Raw genomic sequence first — 15733 nt, 5'->3', positions numbered from 1 at the left:
TAATCGGCATCTGCAAGTGGGCCATCACATTAAGAAAAGGCATAATATTAATTCCAATACAGGAGGGACTTGTTCTCTGCAATTAAGTCAGAAAAAATGCACATATCCGTATTGGCGATTGGCAAACATGAGCTGGAGACTTGACATACACAATAATTTTGATTCGACATTAAGAAACAGCTTGACGACTCATGATAAAGCTAAGCAAAACTATAACAGAATTATAAAAGAATGCAATTAAAATTTCTAAACTTATCTATTTATGTTTCTACCTAACTGATGTGAAAACAGAATAAATATGATATAGTAGGAAAATGTTTTGCAACATCTGGTGGTATAGTCCTTTAATTAAACCAGCATGTTTCAGCTGTTGTAATGCCTAAGAACAATAGGGGAAAAGGCATTTAAAATAACACAAGGTCACCACATCTTTTCTCCCTCACTGATTGAGCTGCTCCCATTTCCTGTTTAGCAGTGATGTGGCAACACTGTTTTACTTTTATTGTCCTTTGTTCAATTGTTCTCCCTGATAACAGCTGTTAGCTCGATATTCTCTACCTGAACATGGTCCTCTTTATGTTATGGTGACACAGAAAAGCACGTACTGTTTGTTATTTTACTATATGTATGGAATGGCTACTGTTTTGAATGAACAATGGACATTTGTTTTTACGTTTTCTGTGTATTGCCTTGTTATTTTAAAAGGACATTGCACACTCTCTATGGACTAACTGTACAAATTAGTCACAAAATCTATCTGTAAATAAATATTTTGTACCAAGTTCAACTCTGTGTTGACTGAAAACACACATACACAGGCATATCAATTCAACAGAGAACTTCAGCAAGTGCATGACCTTCAAGTGTGTATTCGAGAGAGAAGACAGAATGCCAAGAAAAATAAATTTACTGTGTAGTTAATAATTTGGCAACATGGTTTCTCCTCTACTCAGGGCTGTAAAATTTATTTGAACCGAGCAAGGGAGAGAGAGAGATTGAGCTTTGGTCTCAGTAATAACCCTGCCCTTTGTCTCCTTGGCAACATACAAAGGAGGAAGTTTACAAAGCACTGGCCTGCCCACTTTTACCTGCCACTATGCCAGAAAAGCAATCCTTTAGCCATTTCAGGTTTGTAGGAAGTGGAGAGTCAGCCGTGACATGGAGGCAGACTCACTGCCAGGGAAGTGTTTTCAGTGATAGTAGCAAAATAAGGTGAGACAGATTTTTTTATTCAATCTACAGCAATAACTTCTGCAAAAGTAATTCAGTGCTTAATCAAAGTTTGGACTTAGTAAAGCTTTCACACGAGGGAGATTAGAAGTGTTTTCATTGACGTAACTACAAAAGACAGAGTTGAGCAATTCTGTATTTTCTTAGTACATACACAGTCATGTTTAATGTGTATTAAGTAATTTCCTGTGGCTGATCTGTTGTAAGTAGATCTGAACATAATCCTTTAAACTGCATTGCATATGATCCACTTACAAAAGGTCACACACCATGTTTATGGTATTGTTTTCACTGTGCAACACTGTGGGGGGCTCCAATTTTAGGTCTTAACTGTAAAAGTACTGCTTAGATAAGGGAAATATTAATGTTTTTACAGTGTTTATTTTATTCAAAGGATTTTCAGTCCATGTTTTATTCCCCCAGCACAGAACTTACTGGCCATGGATACCATCTTTGCTACCCTGGCTTGTTGCCTTCTGGCGCTTTCCTTTGGTGTGGCACAGACGGATATGGAGAATTTGACTAGAACACCGACAATAACAAACCCTGACTTAAACATGACACACACAACTGCACCAGTAACTCCATCTAACTCTACTGCACAGGTAACTGTTATCTCAAACTTGACTGAGAACATGACTCCATTCACCAGCACGACCCAGGACAACAAAACATTCACTGAAACTACAGCAGCTACAGCTAAGAGCACAAGTCATCTCCGGACTTCACAGTCAACAACCATCATGACTCCTCTAACAAACAGTACATCAATGACGACCACAACACCCGGCACTCACACTCCAACATTTACTGCACTGACAACTCCAGCAACGCAGACCACAGTGGGTGACTTAAGTACACCTAATACTACAGAAATTACAACTGCAAATTCATCCCACGCTGTCAACACAACATCGGATTCACTGGACAGAACCACAAAAAGTAAGCATCAGGTTTCCGGTGTTATTAATGACTGAATTACTCATTGTATGATGATATTTAACTCACGTGAATGACTTTAATTGCTTTCTTTTTTCCTGTGTTACCAGCTTTGCAATTAAACATTCCAGAAAAGAATATGACTATTATCTTCAGTGTTGTACTTGGAGTGTTTGCTATGGCATTGGTTGTATTCATGTTTCACAAATGCAAACACAAAATCCAATACCTGCATCGGCCCCTTAACAACAGTGATGACACGGGTAAGCAGTTCCCCTTCATCAATACAGAAACTATTTTGTTTGTTATTAGCTATTAAAAATATCTATTTAATTTTCACCAGATGCATTTGTGCCAGGCGACGACACACTAGTAATTTCTGGAGGACTTTATGATGGCCATCCAATATACGACAATGTACCAACAGCCTCAGCAGACCAATCTCGATTCCGCCTCGAGTTTCTTCATTAAGGAGAGAGAGCGTTCCTACAGTTTGAGATCACCACTGGTGCTCTACAGGCATGGATAGAAACAATTTTCTTCATCTTCCATTTAGTACAATTTTGAGACTGAAATATCAACCCTGTGAAATTCAAATTCTTCATATGAAACTAATGGCAGAGGGGACGGGAAAATGACGATGGGCAGGACACTGAAACAAGGACAATGCTGACTGATTTGAACATTACTTTTAATCATATCACTATCAATACAAGGGTATATTATTATATTAATATAGGCTACAGTATATTAAGATAGTTCTACATAACAACTACACCTTTTCTAACACCAACAATATGCAAAATGAATGAGATTTCATGTGAACACTAATAAAGATAAATTAATAATTTCATACAACAGTGCTAAAGCAAACAAGACAATGAAGCATAGAGATGACTCGCCCATTACTTAAAATCTTCCTCTAAATTCAAAACAAACTGGAATATGAACACCTAAATCTTTCTGTCAACAACACTGTTTAGCTGATCCACATCAAGACTTTCTCTGCATGTTAAGAAATAAATTTGCCTGTTGTTACCATAACTAATGTCTATTTCATCTCTAACAGTACTACTATATATGCATGTTATGAACGTTGGAACATTAACACCTAAACCTGTCTAATTTTGTTATGATCGCTGTTTATTTGACTTATTTGACAGCATTATCTATGCAAAGATCTTCTCACTGGTCTTCTTCTTTTTTTTGTCACAGCCAGTAACAGCAGTCCAACCAGCATCTCTCATCCTTTTCATTGCAGCTAATTTCATGGAGTTCCCTGGTGATTTATGAGCAACAGGGCTCTGGATCTGGAAAAAATGTTGATCCAATTTTTTAAAAGGGATAATCCATTTTCTTTTAAGTGGGTTTGTGGGATTGACAGTAGATGGTGATCGGCATGCACCCAGTTTGGAGAAGCACCAGGAAGATGGTCGTGATGGGAGCTAAGCAATGTACTGCTGAGGACAGGGTCTGCAGCAAAAAGTAATTTAAGCAACTAAAATAATCAATATCGGTTTAAGTGTATGCTATATTTTTGCAGCTTTACTTTGCTGTTTCTGATTCTGATCTCTGATTCTGATTTTCTACTTACTAGTACCTCTGCTGCTTCTACATACTGGGGGCAGGCTGATCACCATCTACTGTAGCTAATACACTGACTATGGATAAGTACCTCATACAACCCCACTTAAAAAAATCCCTTGAATAATTTCAACTGATTTATTCTTTTTTGTTGATACATTAATAGCATAAATATTTTCAAATAGCATAACACCACTGTGGTCATTTTACCTTTTTGAAGATGCTGAGTTTGCTGGATAGAGCAGAACGTGTGAGAGCAGGTACACTTGTAAAGCTCTGTCAAAAAGAGAAAAGGCCAAATAAGCTCCTTTGGCAATCATTCACAAATGAAGAAGTAAACAAAACCAACAAAATTCATGATACTGTATACTTGTGGCAAAATAAACCATCAACCAATAAAAATAAAACTCACCAAGATATCATTTTGATCAGAGCTGTCAGACTTGGGATCAAGCTCTACGATATTCTTTTCCCAGCATCCTGTCAGAGCAGAAGGGGGTGTCCTTATCCTGTAGGACTGTGAGGGATTTCATAGAGTAAATGCCAGCAAAAGTCATTAACATTTTTATTCATTTCAGAAAATGTCAGAATGATATTTAATATTACTTTGATCTTTGATGCTCCTCCAGCCCTGTTTGTAAGTCCTCTTGGGTTTTTCATGTCTTTATTGTGAATTTCCTATGATGAAAAGTCAATATCAGTTAAGAGTTGAATGAATGGCAGAGTTATTATGAATGCTACAACAAAAGACAGAATCACACAGATTGAACTGTTGTGGTATCCATCTCTGTCATACCCAACAAAAATTTACTTTATGAATAGATTTTGCCTAGTGGTTAGATTTTAATTGTCTACCTTGGTCTTTGGTGTTGTTCCACATGATGGTCTGATGGATTCATAGTCAGATAACTTAAACACACAAGACACAGCATGTTACTGCAGGTAGTAACATGTCCACACTGCATTTATCCACTGTTAACAGTGTATACTGAGAGTGACTCTTCTACACATGAATACACATTAACACTAATGGAAAGCCTTTGCATGCACATACACACACCAAAATGCATTCCCTTTTTCTCTGCACACAATTAGATGAATAACTGACTGTATGTAAGAAAAAGGCAAACACTGCTGAAAGGTTACAAGTTGGCAATGTGATGCTGATCTGAATGGGTAAGGTAAGTTAATATAGTGTCTACTGTATTTTTAATCAACCTTTCATGCACATAAAAAATCAAATGTGAATGCCAAACAAGTAATGACAACTTGATGATTTGATTTCCAAAGGGTTCCTACATATTTTCCAATTCAAAATTCCATACTTTTCCAGACTTCTTGCTAGATTTTTCAGGCCATATTTGATATCTGACAACATAGCAAGATATTTATGTAAATAAATGGATTTAAAATTCAACCAACTAAACTAAAATCCAACTCTTAATATGTATTTTATTTTCTGACTATGTATGCTTTTATTTTTTCAAATAACTTCCAGAAGATTGTAGCTTGGTACTGTAGCTCAAACAAATTTACTTCTATCCAGAAAGTTTGCATGCAACCATTTTACGTGTCCCTGGAAACAACGATAAATGCAGCCATAAAGGTTTGGTTTCCTTAGGCAGAAAAAATAATAATTTTATTTCTCTGGTAAATACATCACTGCATAACTCATAAATGTTCAGACAGACTTTGGTTATATGCAATACTATGTACATATCTATGCAATTTAAAGATATTACTGCATTTTGTTTCCAACTAATTTGGTCATGGACATCCAGATGTGGTACAGTTATAAAGCACTTGAGGCACAGCTGTTTTGCAGGCTGTATCTATCTGTGAAGGAGTGTGCGTTCAGTCTCACACCATACGTCTTGCTTTGCTTTCAACAATGTCGAGCTTGCTCTGGTCCACACTCTCACACACAGTGGTAAACATTTTGGCTGTGCTGGCTGCCTGTTCTTAACAGCATGAAAACACTCTGCTTGGGGATTCTATTTTAATAAAACAGACTGGTGGCAATATATATATATCGAGACCTGGAAATTACTCAAATCAGATTCTACGCTTTTCCATACCCTGTGGGAAACCTGTCTCTAACTCATCTCAATAATTAAGACTGTGCATGACATGAGACAATTTACTCAATCCGTCTAAAAACATTTGGTAGATTTAACTCACAGCTTTCTTCATAACTGCAGCCATTCCATCATCTTTGCTGTACGTGAGAGTTTTCCTGGTCACAGAGAAGTCAAACACGTCTCTCTTTAAAGAGTTCTCTTTTGGAGTCCCTGAATGTCTCACTTGTTTACAGTCTGAGGCAGGTGACTAGAATTTCAAAGATTAATTCTTGGTTAAGTACAAGTGATAACATACCACATTATTGTTGGGAGCCTATTTGCTAAGGTACAGATTTTTTACCTGCTTGTTCTTTACTTCTGAGAACGGAGTGATTTTCATTGATGACATTTCTTTCTTCAAATCAGTTAGCTCCCTCTGCATGTTTTCCTAATAACAAAGAAAACTGTTTCTCAAAGGATGAACTGTCTCTCTACAGCCAGTTTCAATACAAAGCCAAAAATAAACATTCAAACAAGGACATACCTTCTCTGTCACTTCTGTCTTCAGCTGTTGCTTCAGTTGATCATTATCTGTCTTCTGTTTCTTGAGATCCAACTCCTGATTTCAATAATTTAGTTTTGGCAATCTTACGATATACTTATTCATTATCAAACCAATGTATGTGTTAATAAACATTAACTGATTGATTTTTCAAGATCTTACCAATGAGTTCCTATGGGCAACAGCCTCCATCTCTTTCTTCTTGCTCTCCTCAAGCTCTGTATCCTTTTCTTCAACCATCTGGTCATACTGGCTCTGTTGAGAACAAATCAAGTTCCTTTCAATGCAAGATGTGTTGAATGTGAACTGACAGTCATGTTGTACAAGACCACTTTGAGACAGCAAAACACATTTAATGATGGACCTTGTGTTTTTCCATCAGTGTGACCACATCTGCTATCTTGTGATGACACTTGAGCTCTGCATCTTCCTTGTTCTTGATGGCCTCTGCAGCTGTTAATCTTAGCTTTTCCACCTGTATGACAAGATGGTTTTATTCTTATATTTTTATTCCGATGAGCTTAAAGTTGGCTAGTAACACAACATCACACAAGTTACCTCATTCTTAAGCTCTGCTGCAATGGCTGATTTGGAGTCAAGATCCTTAAGCAATTTCTGACGGTCTTCCTCATTCAGTCTTTTAAGGTTCTGAGACCCCTCGTTAAGACCACTGATCTAAACAGAAAAACACACAAACACAATTATTAGATCAAATGTTTAATATCAAAATTAAGGGCTGGAAGATTAAAAAAATAATTCACCATACCACAATTTCAAGTTCACTGGATTTCACAGCCTCCTTTGCAATTTGTTTCTTAAGCTTTTTATTCTGAAAATATACAGTGAAATGTTAGTTGAAAAAATAACACAGCCATCCTACTGTATATCTACAGTTTCATAGTCACCACAGACCTCTTTCTGGTATTCCTCTTGGGTTTGAAGTTTAATTTCAAACTTTCTCTTGAGGTTGCTCAACTAAAAAAAAAAGTTGTTGTTAATTCCAAAAAATGATCAATATTGACAACAGCATTTTCAATTTCCAGTGTTACAATCACCTTTGTTTCCATGGCTTTGATTTGTTTCTCTTTTTCTGTAATTTCCTCCTGCAAATTTTCAAACTATATATAAAAAGAACAAATAAATCATCATTTATCTCTTTAAGAACAACAGGCATCTTTAAGTCTTAAGCTGGCATACTTACATTTTCTTCCATTTTCTTCTGCAGAGTTTCAGTTTCCTCATATGCCCCTTGGATTTTGGTTTTAATGGAGTTTACTTCCTCTCTATTTAATGGAAATATAAACATTTAAATCTCCAAAACTACTCACTGTCAAACTTCTTAATGTCTCTAAAGTGTAGACTCACCGTAAACATTGGTTTTCCTCTTCAAGTCTTTGAATTTCTCTTGTGAGCTTCACAGCCTTCTCCTCGCTCACCTGTACAGTCAAATTTGTAATTCATATGATAAAGTGAGTAATTAAAAAACAAACAAACCCACAGCTATTGAGCACATAAAAATGATGTATCACATTTGACTGGATAATTCAGACCTTCATGTTTGCCTCCATAGCTTTCACATTAGAAGATCCTTTCTTAAACTGTTGTTGAATGGCTGTCTTCTCACACTCTAGCTCATTAAAGTTGGATAACAGCTCTTTGTACTTCACTCTTAAAAATGACAAAAACAAGACATTAACATTACAACAGTTTAATATGTTTTATTGTATATGGTAATATTATGGAATGGCCAGGTATTAAGAACTCACTCGTGCTGTATAATGTCTTTTCTCAGTTGCTCCATCTGAAAAGTGTCTTCTTCATTTTTCTTCTTTTCAGTAAACAACTGTCCCTCCAGCGCCTGCATTTGTATCTGAGGGAATATGAAAAGAAACATAATGCAGGAAAGCTATGTATTGTATCGTATACACATCACTTAATATTTTTTCATTATAAAAACAATTTCCCAAAAAAGGTGTAAAAGTGATGATGAGGGTAGCAAGAAACTGAAAATCATGTACAAATCTGACAGATTTACCCAGCAAATTTTCAGCAAAGGCAACCTCTGCTTCATTGTGTATCAATAAACTATTAGGACTCTACAGCATACATTTTTATGTATGTGTATTAGACTTTGGAATAAAAACCCCTCTTCCTCTTTGAGGTGAATGTTTGTATCACCTTTAACAGCTGAGCTTCTTCAGTTTTCCTTGATAGCTCAGCTGTGAGTTCCTCCACTCTGACTTCTGTGACATCAATTTTACTCTTCATGGACTCAATGGATTTAGATTTTTTGTCCTACGAACAAAAGTACCATACTGTGTTTGTCTTCAAGTCATCTTCTGTTGTGTTTGGACTACAATGAATGTAAAAAATTAATCTATTCATTCTTCCAGAAGATTAAAATACACCTTACCAATTCACCTTCAATCATTTTGATCTGTCCATCTTTCTTCACACTCTGCTCCATGGTCTCTCCTGTTGAGTGAAACCTTTTCTTTCAGCATGTCATAGCAGCAAAGAGAAATATCTAACATAAATCACTAAGTGAGGCTCACCTAAAAGTGTGTTTCTCTGTTCAAGTTCCTTGTTGTTTTCCATGAGTTTATCTTCAAGTTCCTTAGCCCTTGAAAATGAGTCATAACGGGTACATAACAATATAAGAAAAAAATGCAGTATTTGATCAGGACCATACAGATTTTTCAAAAGTAATATATACAGTACCTCTGTATTTCTAAGGCTAGTGAATAATGTAGCTCCTGAATATTTGTCTGAATCTGTTCCAGCTTCTCTGCTTGTTGACTTTTAACTCTGTTGAGTTCCTCCAAATTTAAGTCTTTTGTTTGACTCATCTCTGCATATTCTTTTTTAGTACATTCCAGCATTGCAGTAATGGCATCATGACTTTTCTGAGTGAAAGAAAACATTTTCATCAAAGCAGACTGAACACAGCAGAGCTGAAAAATAGAAGAATCTCAATAGACTCACCTCAGTTTCTTTACAACGCTGCTCTGCACGTTGCAGTTCTTGAAGAAGGGATTCCTGTTCAGTTTTTGAGCTTTTGAGAAGTTCATGTTGTTCATCTGTTAAGTAAGTATTTCTTTAATATCATTCTCTACTTTTGAGACACATCACACCCTGCAGAATATTACATAATAAAATGGAGTCCTGTTCATGTCTAACTTAGGACCTTCTTTTAGTGTAAAATGTTTTGTGAATTACTCTTTGACCATAAAAAAGGTTAGGACTGGCACACCACTTATTTTTGGAAGTTTCTCCAGACTCTGCCAGTTAAGAAATACCTGTGGTCTTAGGATGATGATAACATGATAACAAAAAAACTGACAGTTGACAAATCTGTTTTGGTAAAAAAAAAAAAACAGTGTTTACATAACAAAGTTTATCACAATGTCTTTTTACAAATTCTGAACAATCACAATCTTACTTGTTGCTTCCTGAAGCTGTTCGCAGTGCTTCTGGGTTTCATGGAGGTCAAGAAGGATTTTTTGTAGCTCATTTTCCTTATCCTCTAGTTTTGTTTGAAGCAGTGTGACCTGTGAATGCAGCATCAACCCTTAACCTGTTTGCTTGTGGTTACATTAAGTTCTCAAGCAAACTTATTTGAAGAGAGTTTTATTTTACTAACCTCTTTCTCTTTTATATTATATTCTTGGTGAAACGTATCCTTCAGGTCTTCGAACTGCAGCAAGTCCTCTTTGACTACAAGAAGAAGAAATGGTTAATTCCCTTGCTGGTGGACATGTTCTCTTGCTCAATAATTCATCCTACGTTATCTAAGGTATAGTAATGTACAGTATAGTCATGTAGTGAGATTTGAGGTTACTGTAGTAAAAAACTGAATAGTCAAACAAAAGCAAAACCTTTCTGCATCTCTTGTTGATCAGCTTCTACTTGTATGCGAAGGCTTTCGAACGCTGCAATCAGTTTCTATAGGAAAAAAAAAAACATTTTTAAACCAACCATCAAATCCTATGTCCTTCTGTTTTACCATCTCCTGCTGAACAATTATTTTTAATAAAATATTTAATTAACATATAAATTTGGAGGAGTTTTACCTGAATACTTTCACTATTTTCCATAAAGAGGTGATGTGTTTCTTCCCTTTCGGATTCAACTACAAAATGTAAAGACTTGGTATAAAATATCCAGCAATGTGTAATTATTTTCTGTATCTTAATATTATGACTGATGGAGACTCATATTTGGGCATAAAAATCTGAGGCATATCCTACTTACATAAATGCATTTTCTCAGCTGACCGCTGAAAAGTGTCTTTGAGGATATTACACAAGTTCCTTGTTGCGTTGTTCCTGTATTTAAAATTTGAAAACAAAGTATTTTATATTTAAAAAAAAAAGTATACTGTATTTTAAAATCCGATTTGCACCGCGTGTCTAGTGTGTCTTAGAGCACTTTTAAACTAACAAAACCCATACTTGTTCCTCAGATTCTCATTTTCACTGATCTGTTCCTCCAACTTCATGCTGAGACTTTCATTTCCAAACTGTAAAGACAGAACATATAAAAAATAGAAAACAACATAGATTATTAAATGGTTCTGGAGTATATAATTTTTCTATTATCAATTACCCTTTAATTAAAGAAAAAAGGATACAGCATATATGTGTTTAGAGAAAGAAGACGACAGATATGAAACACTTGTCACTTTGGCACACACCTGCAATTCTTGAATGGCCTTGCGCTGAGTTTCAATTGTTCTTTTGTTTTCTTGTAGTTTCCTTTCCGTTTGCACAGTTTCATTGTCAGCTTTGACCTTCCAGGACTTAATTTTCTCAACTTCATCAAACAGCTTGGAATAAAGCTGTCCAGGATTGCCATTATTCTGGGGAGTAGTCACAATGATAGGATGTAAACTGACACACTTTAGAATAAACACGTTGCAAAGGCCAATTCAATCCTTTTCATGCTTCAAGCTTTTGTACAGTATTACCTCTTCTTTTTCCATTGGTGGCACGGCTTTCATCTTGAGAAATTCTTTGAAAGAGAAACAAAAATTAATTCATCATAAGGTTTATAACATATGATATGTGCCAACTTTTTGTGATGAAATTAAGTAGGCCAGTGTTGTTTAATAGTAAATACCTGGTCTGGTTGGTTTAGTTGGTACAACCATGCTTGTACAGGGGAAAGGCTTGCTCTGCTCTTTGTCAAAATATTTACTGTAACCCTGGGCGAAAACAGAAATGACGCTTATTCATCATGTGTATTAATGAACACTCCCTATTACAGCTGCCTCTGTTCATTAATGCTTTCAGCATACAGCAAGGAAAACAATGCCCACAAGTATGCATACTGTTTATGACTTTCATCACTGGTATAAAGTTTGCTAATTATTTTACTGTAGGATGGTGTAAGTGCTGAGCTGGCATCAATCTGTTTTGCCTTTACTGCATTCATTAGTATTACTAGTAGTTAAGTAATTGGCTAATTTGACTTACCTGCTGCAATGTATTCATGAAATCACCACAGTTCTCAACGACTTCTTGAGGCCGAACAGCAGATACCTGCCCGTTATTCACCCTGGGAGGTACCAACAGTTTGAAGCTAAAACTCCGGTCTCTCTCCATCCTGAAATGACCACATAGACACACGGCTTCTTTCATCATAAAAGTACAGTCAGCGGTGGAGAATTATTCACATTAATATCACACAATAAAAACACTCCATTACAAGTTAAAGTATTACCCTAAGTATTATTAGCCAAATTTTTATCTTAAGTATCAAAAGTAGAAATACTCATTATGTGAGAAAAATGCTTTCTGTCAGTTTTTTACTATTACGGACCTATATGTTGTTTTTGGATTATGTGTATGATGGGTTTTACTGCAGAAGATGTTTAAGACTGCGCTTAATTTAAGTGGCCCATTTTATATACCGCTTGCTAGGGGTGTAAGCAGCTAATCACAGCTACTTATGTTGTTGTAATTAAGTCATTTTTTGGGTACATGTACTTGTATTGGTATGAGTATAAGTATGAGAATGTTTTTCAAGTCTGTAATCTACTCAGCTACTTTTAGAATCCTGATTCACTATTGAGTAGGCCTACACAAAGCTAAATGGACAAATGAAAACCATGACATTCAGACAAGAATAAAAACTGAGAAAATGTGGCAGCAAGTACAGAATTGGAGAGGTGACCTTGACCACTGATCAGAACAGAGTTGGGAATAATTTAGACTTAAGAGACAGAAACCCCTTTTGATTGTATGTCTGCTATTTACATTGCATTAAACACCAATAGTTAGAAAGCAACTAATACTATGAATAGTTTTTGAGAGTAATACTTTGTACTTTTACATCAACATTTTTTTTAAACATCAGTAGTTTTACTTGTAGTTCAGGAATATTTCAGTAATGAAACAGTACTTCTGCCTGAGTACAGACTTCCAATACTCTCACCACTGCTGTGTAATGTTTAGAGCTGATGCGTTTGTGTAATGTAATGAGTAATGCTTAATAGATTTACAGCAATGCATCATATTCTATAAGGTAAAACACCCCTAGTTTCAGCTTTGTGAGGATGTATTTTAAACCTTATAATTTTTCAAATAATAAGGAGAATTACGTGGTAAATGATAAGTTGTAAAATTAATACTTACTATGAACTAGGAGATTTTTTTCAACCCATTAAGGTACATTTAACACTTGAGATTAGCAGAAAATTCAAACTAAAAGTGTCAGACAAGGGAAAAGTACCATATTTTCCACTGAGATATGGTAGAGCAGGTTAGTATACATCTGTATGTAATGGAAATACTCAAGTAACGCTTAAGCACAAATATCTCAATTTGAGCTTGAGCTACTTGAGTACTTCGTTACATTCCACCACTGAATAACGTTAGTTAACATGTAAGTTCACTGAGCTTGAACTGTTAAAAGATTAGGCTTTATTGAATACAATTTTCAGAACAAAGTAACGTTTGTAAACGATAATGTCAATCTTGTTTAGCTCTAATTTCTCCCAATGACCAGACCTTATATTAGCCGAAGGCTACATTAACTGCTTAGCGTGCTAATAACAATTACTAGCTATCAAGCTGCCGTCAAGTTAGCTAGCTAAACGGTTTTACTCGACGTTAGCTTACGTAGGTACGCAAGTCAGCTAATCAAACGTTACCTTCAGCAGCTTCAACGAAACAGTGAAAAACACAGCCACAGCCACATGTTTGGCAAATAACAGCCTGGAGGTTACTTACCTATCGTCGATAAAGTGAAGTGTCAGGTATTCCTGTGAGGTGGTCAAACTATTAGAGCTAACTGATCAACGGTTAGAATATATGACCACCGAATGCGGGCGCGTGCGAGAGAATCCGTCCTATGACGTGATGATAACGGTTTGTTTCAAACTTTGTGTTAACGGCTCATACTGAGATGAAATATACATCCGTTACCGGACAACAGGCAACATAGTTCACTTAACATGGGATGATTATTCCTGCTTTGTGTATAAATTAATAATCCATATTATACATAAACTGTTTACGCACATGGTTTTGTTAGCAGTGGTAGAAAGACCGCTGAAAATCTGTTCTCAAGTACAAGTACTGTTAGATTACAATAATATTAGTAAAAGTACTAATATGAGAAAAATACTTAAAGGTACAAAGTATTGTTCTAAAAAACTACTCAGAGTATTAGTTACTTTAACTTAACAGACATTCAGTCAAAGGAATTTCTGTTTCTACACTTGTAGTGGGTCATCAGTGATCAGTGGTTATTGAACAGGATTTCATTTTTTATATAGATTTTTTGCTAATTTTCAAATTTTTCTGTTTTTTTTTTCCAGTAGAGGGGGGAGGGGTAATTCTTTAAAATGTCCTTACTCAATGAATGGCCCTGTTAGACAAAACGATGCATTAAGTCAGGTGAAATTTCTAGATGATTTTTAAATTGATTCATACATTTTTAATTGGTTTAACAGCAATTAATTGATTAATGATTAGCATCCTTACTATTGTAAACCTGTGCTGCTGCTGTGTTTTGTTTTTTGTCCATATGTCATTGTTTTCATAGGAAATGAAAGGGTTGAATAACTAAGTAGATTACATAGTGTTATGCATACTTCAGTACAAGTAAAAGTACAGACTTGAAAATCTACTCATACAAATACAAGTACCGCAAAAGCTACTTAATTATAGTAATTTGAGTATTTTTTATTAGTTATTTCCACCCCTGTTTGTTAGTTACAAAAGATATCAGAGACCTACAAACATAGCCGAGTTTAGATTTTTTTGTAGTGGGATTGTATGAGGTACACACACCCAGCTTGGAGAAGCAGAGAGGAGAACCACTAAGGGAAGATAAACAATGTACGTATTTTAGCCACTTAAAAAAATGTTCCTCCTTAAAAAAATATATTTCATTTTAAGTATGCACTATATTTGGAATATATTCACTGTTTTACTTTGTTGTAAGACAGCCTTTTTCTGATGGGAAAGGCTTATATTAAGCCATTGCTCTCCAAACCAACCGGACTCCATTGGCAAAATCAGTAATTTTACCTTGCAGAGCACAGGAGTTGCTGGTCTACCAATGTTTCTGTTTCTGTTAGTTTGTTTGTGTGTGTTATTGTGTCACTTCCATGTTTTCAGATTCACCAAAGTCACACAGTAACACAGGGGTCTGCTTTCACCTATGGAGTTTGGGTGGTTTGGAGAGAACGATATGTGGCTGATACAATGGCAGTTTACCATCATAAAAGGCTGCCTGGCAGCAAGATAAAGCTGTGAAAATGCTGACAGCACAGCAAACCTGGTCACTGACAATGGATACCTCACATAACCCCTAAAAAATCTGAACAATCCCTTTAATTTTATTTAAGCAAGATGGTTTACAAATTTAGTTTCCATTTTACTTCTGACATGCACAGTATTAATTTGTACAGTGGACTCTAGATCACAGTGGGACAAAACGCCATTTGTCTGATAACACACCACCTAATATATTAATAAATACCTGTTGATCATTGCATTAAAAACTGAGAAGCTGGTCACACTGATAAACTGTGTGGGCGTATTGTTACTCTCAAATATGTTATCTAAGATAAGTAGAAGATACAGCCTCTGCCTGGACCTGAGCCAAAAACTCAGTCTGTGAGGCTTGCAGGTTCATAATCAAAACTTCAGAAAACACCAAGAGTCAGGCCATGCAACTTTATCAATAAAGCCTTGAGTATATTTTTTTTAAAAAAAGAAGAAAAAGACGTGGCTCCAGAGTCATTTCATAATCTCATTTAACACAGCGTGCCCTCTTTTTGGTTTGGTCGTAGGAACAAGGCATCATTCAAGGCAAAAATGAAATGAAAACGTGCAAACCTCTC

At 35.8% G+C, this 15733-nt stretch overlaps 2 protein-coding genes across 3 annotated transcripts; one reads left to right on the top strand and one right to left on the bottom strand.

The window, feature by feature from the left end:
- Positions 1-1075: 1075 nt before the first annotated feature.
- On the top strand, positions 1076-3244 carry LOC146332031 (uncharacterized). 2 transcript variants are annotated; one of them, XM_084738283.1, is made up of 4 exons: positions 1076-1212; positions 1659-2172; positions 2280-2432; positions 2513-3238. In XM_084738283.1, the coding sequence occupies exons 2-4, from the start codon at positions 1671-1673 to the stop codon at positions 2638-2640; spliced, it is 783 nt and encodes a 260-aa protein (XP_084594409.1). In that variant the 5' UTR covers positions 1076-1212; positions 1659-1670; the 3' UTR covers positions 2641-3238. The 2 variants fall into 2 exon arrangements, with proteins under 2 accessions (XP_084594409.1, XP_084594410.1); XM_084738284.1 differs by having other exon boundaries at positions 1102-1212; positions 1654-2172; positions 2513-3244.
- sycp1 (synaptonemal complex protein 1) lies at positions 2844-11981 on the bottom strand. The gene is made up of 33 exons (XM_084738285.1): positions 11853-11981; positions 11497-11581; positions 11345-11388; positions 11072-11236; positions 10830-10897; positions 10630-10703; positions 10449-10507; positions 10254-10320; positions 10019-10092; positions 9818-9926; positions 9361-9455; positions 9097-9281; positions 8931-8998; positions 8789-8850; positions 8554-8670; positions 8142-8245; positions 7926-8043; positions 7741-7811; positions 7577-7658; positions 7431-7493; positions 7288-7350; positions 7142-7204; positions 6934-7050; positions 6740-6850; positions 6538-6630; positions 6358-6432; positions 6175-6261; positions 5935-6081; positions 4609-4662; positions 4360-4431; positions 4166-4270; positions 3964-4029; positions 2844-3479 (listed from the first exon to the last, which is right to left on the bottom strand). The coding sequence occupies exons 1-33, from the start codon at positions 11979-11981 to the stop codon at positions 3339-3341; spliced, it is 3033 nt and encodes a 1010-aa protein (XP_084594411.1). The 3' UTR covers positions 2844-3338.
- Between the last annotated feature and the right edge of the window lie 3752 nt (positions 11982-15733).

The sequence above is a fragment of the Lutjanus erythropterus genome, chromosome 2 (genome assembly GCF_056507025.1).
Source record: "Lutjanus erythropterus isolate fLutEry1 chromosome 2, fLutEry1.hap2, whole genome shotgun sequence".
Lineage (NCBI taxonomy): Eukaryota > Metazoa > Chordata > Actinopteri > Lutjaniformes > Lutjanidae > Lutjanus > Lutjanus erythropterus.
Note: the sequence above shows the minus strand (reverse complement) of the source record. Positions and strands in the feature narration are given on the sequence as shown.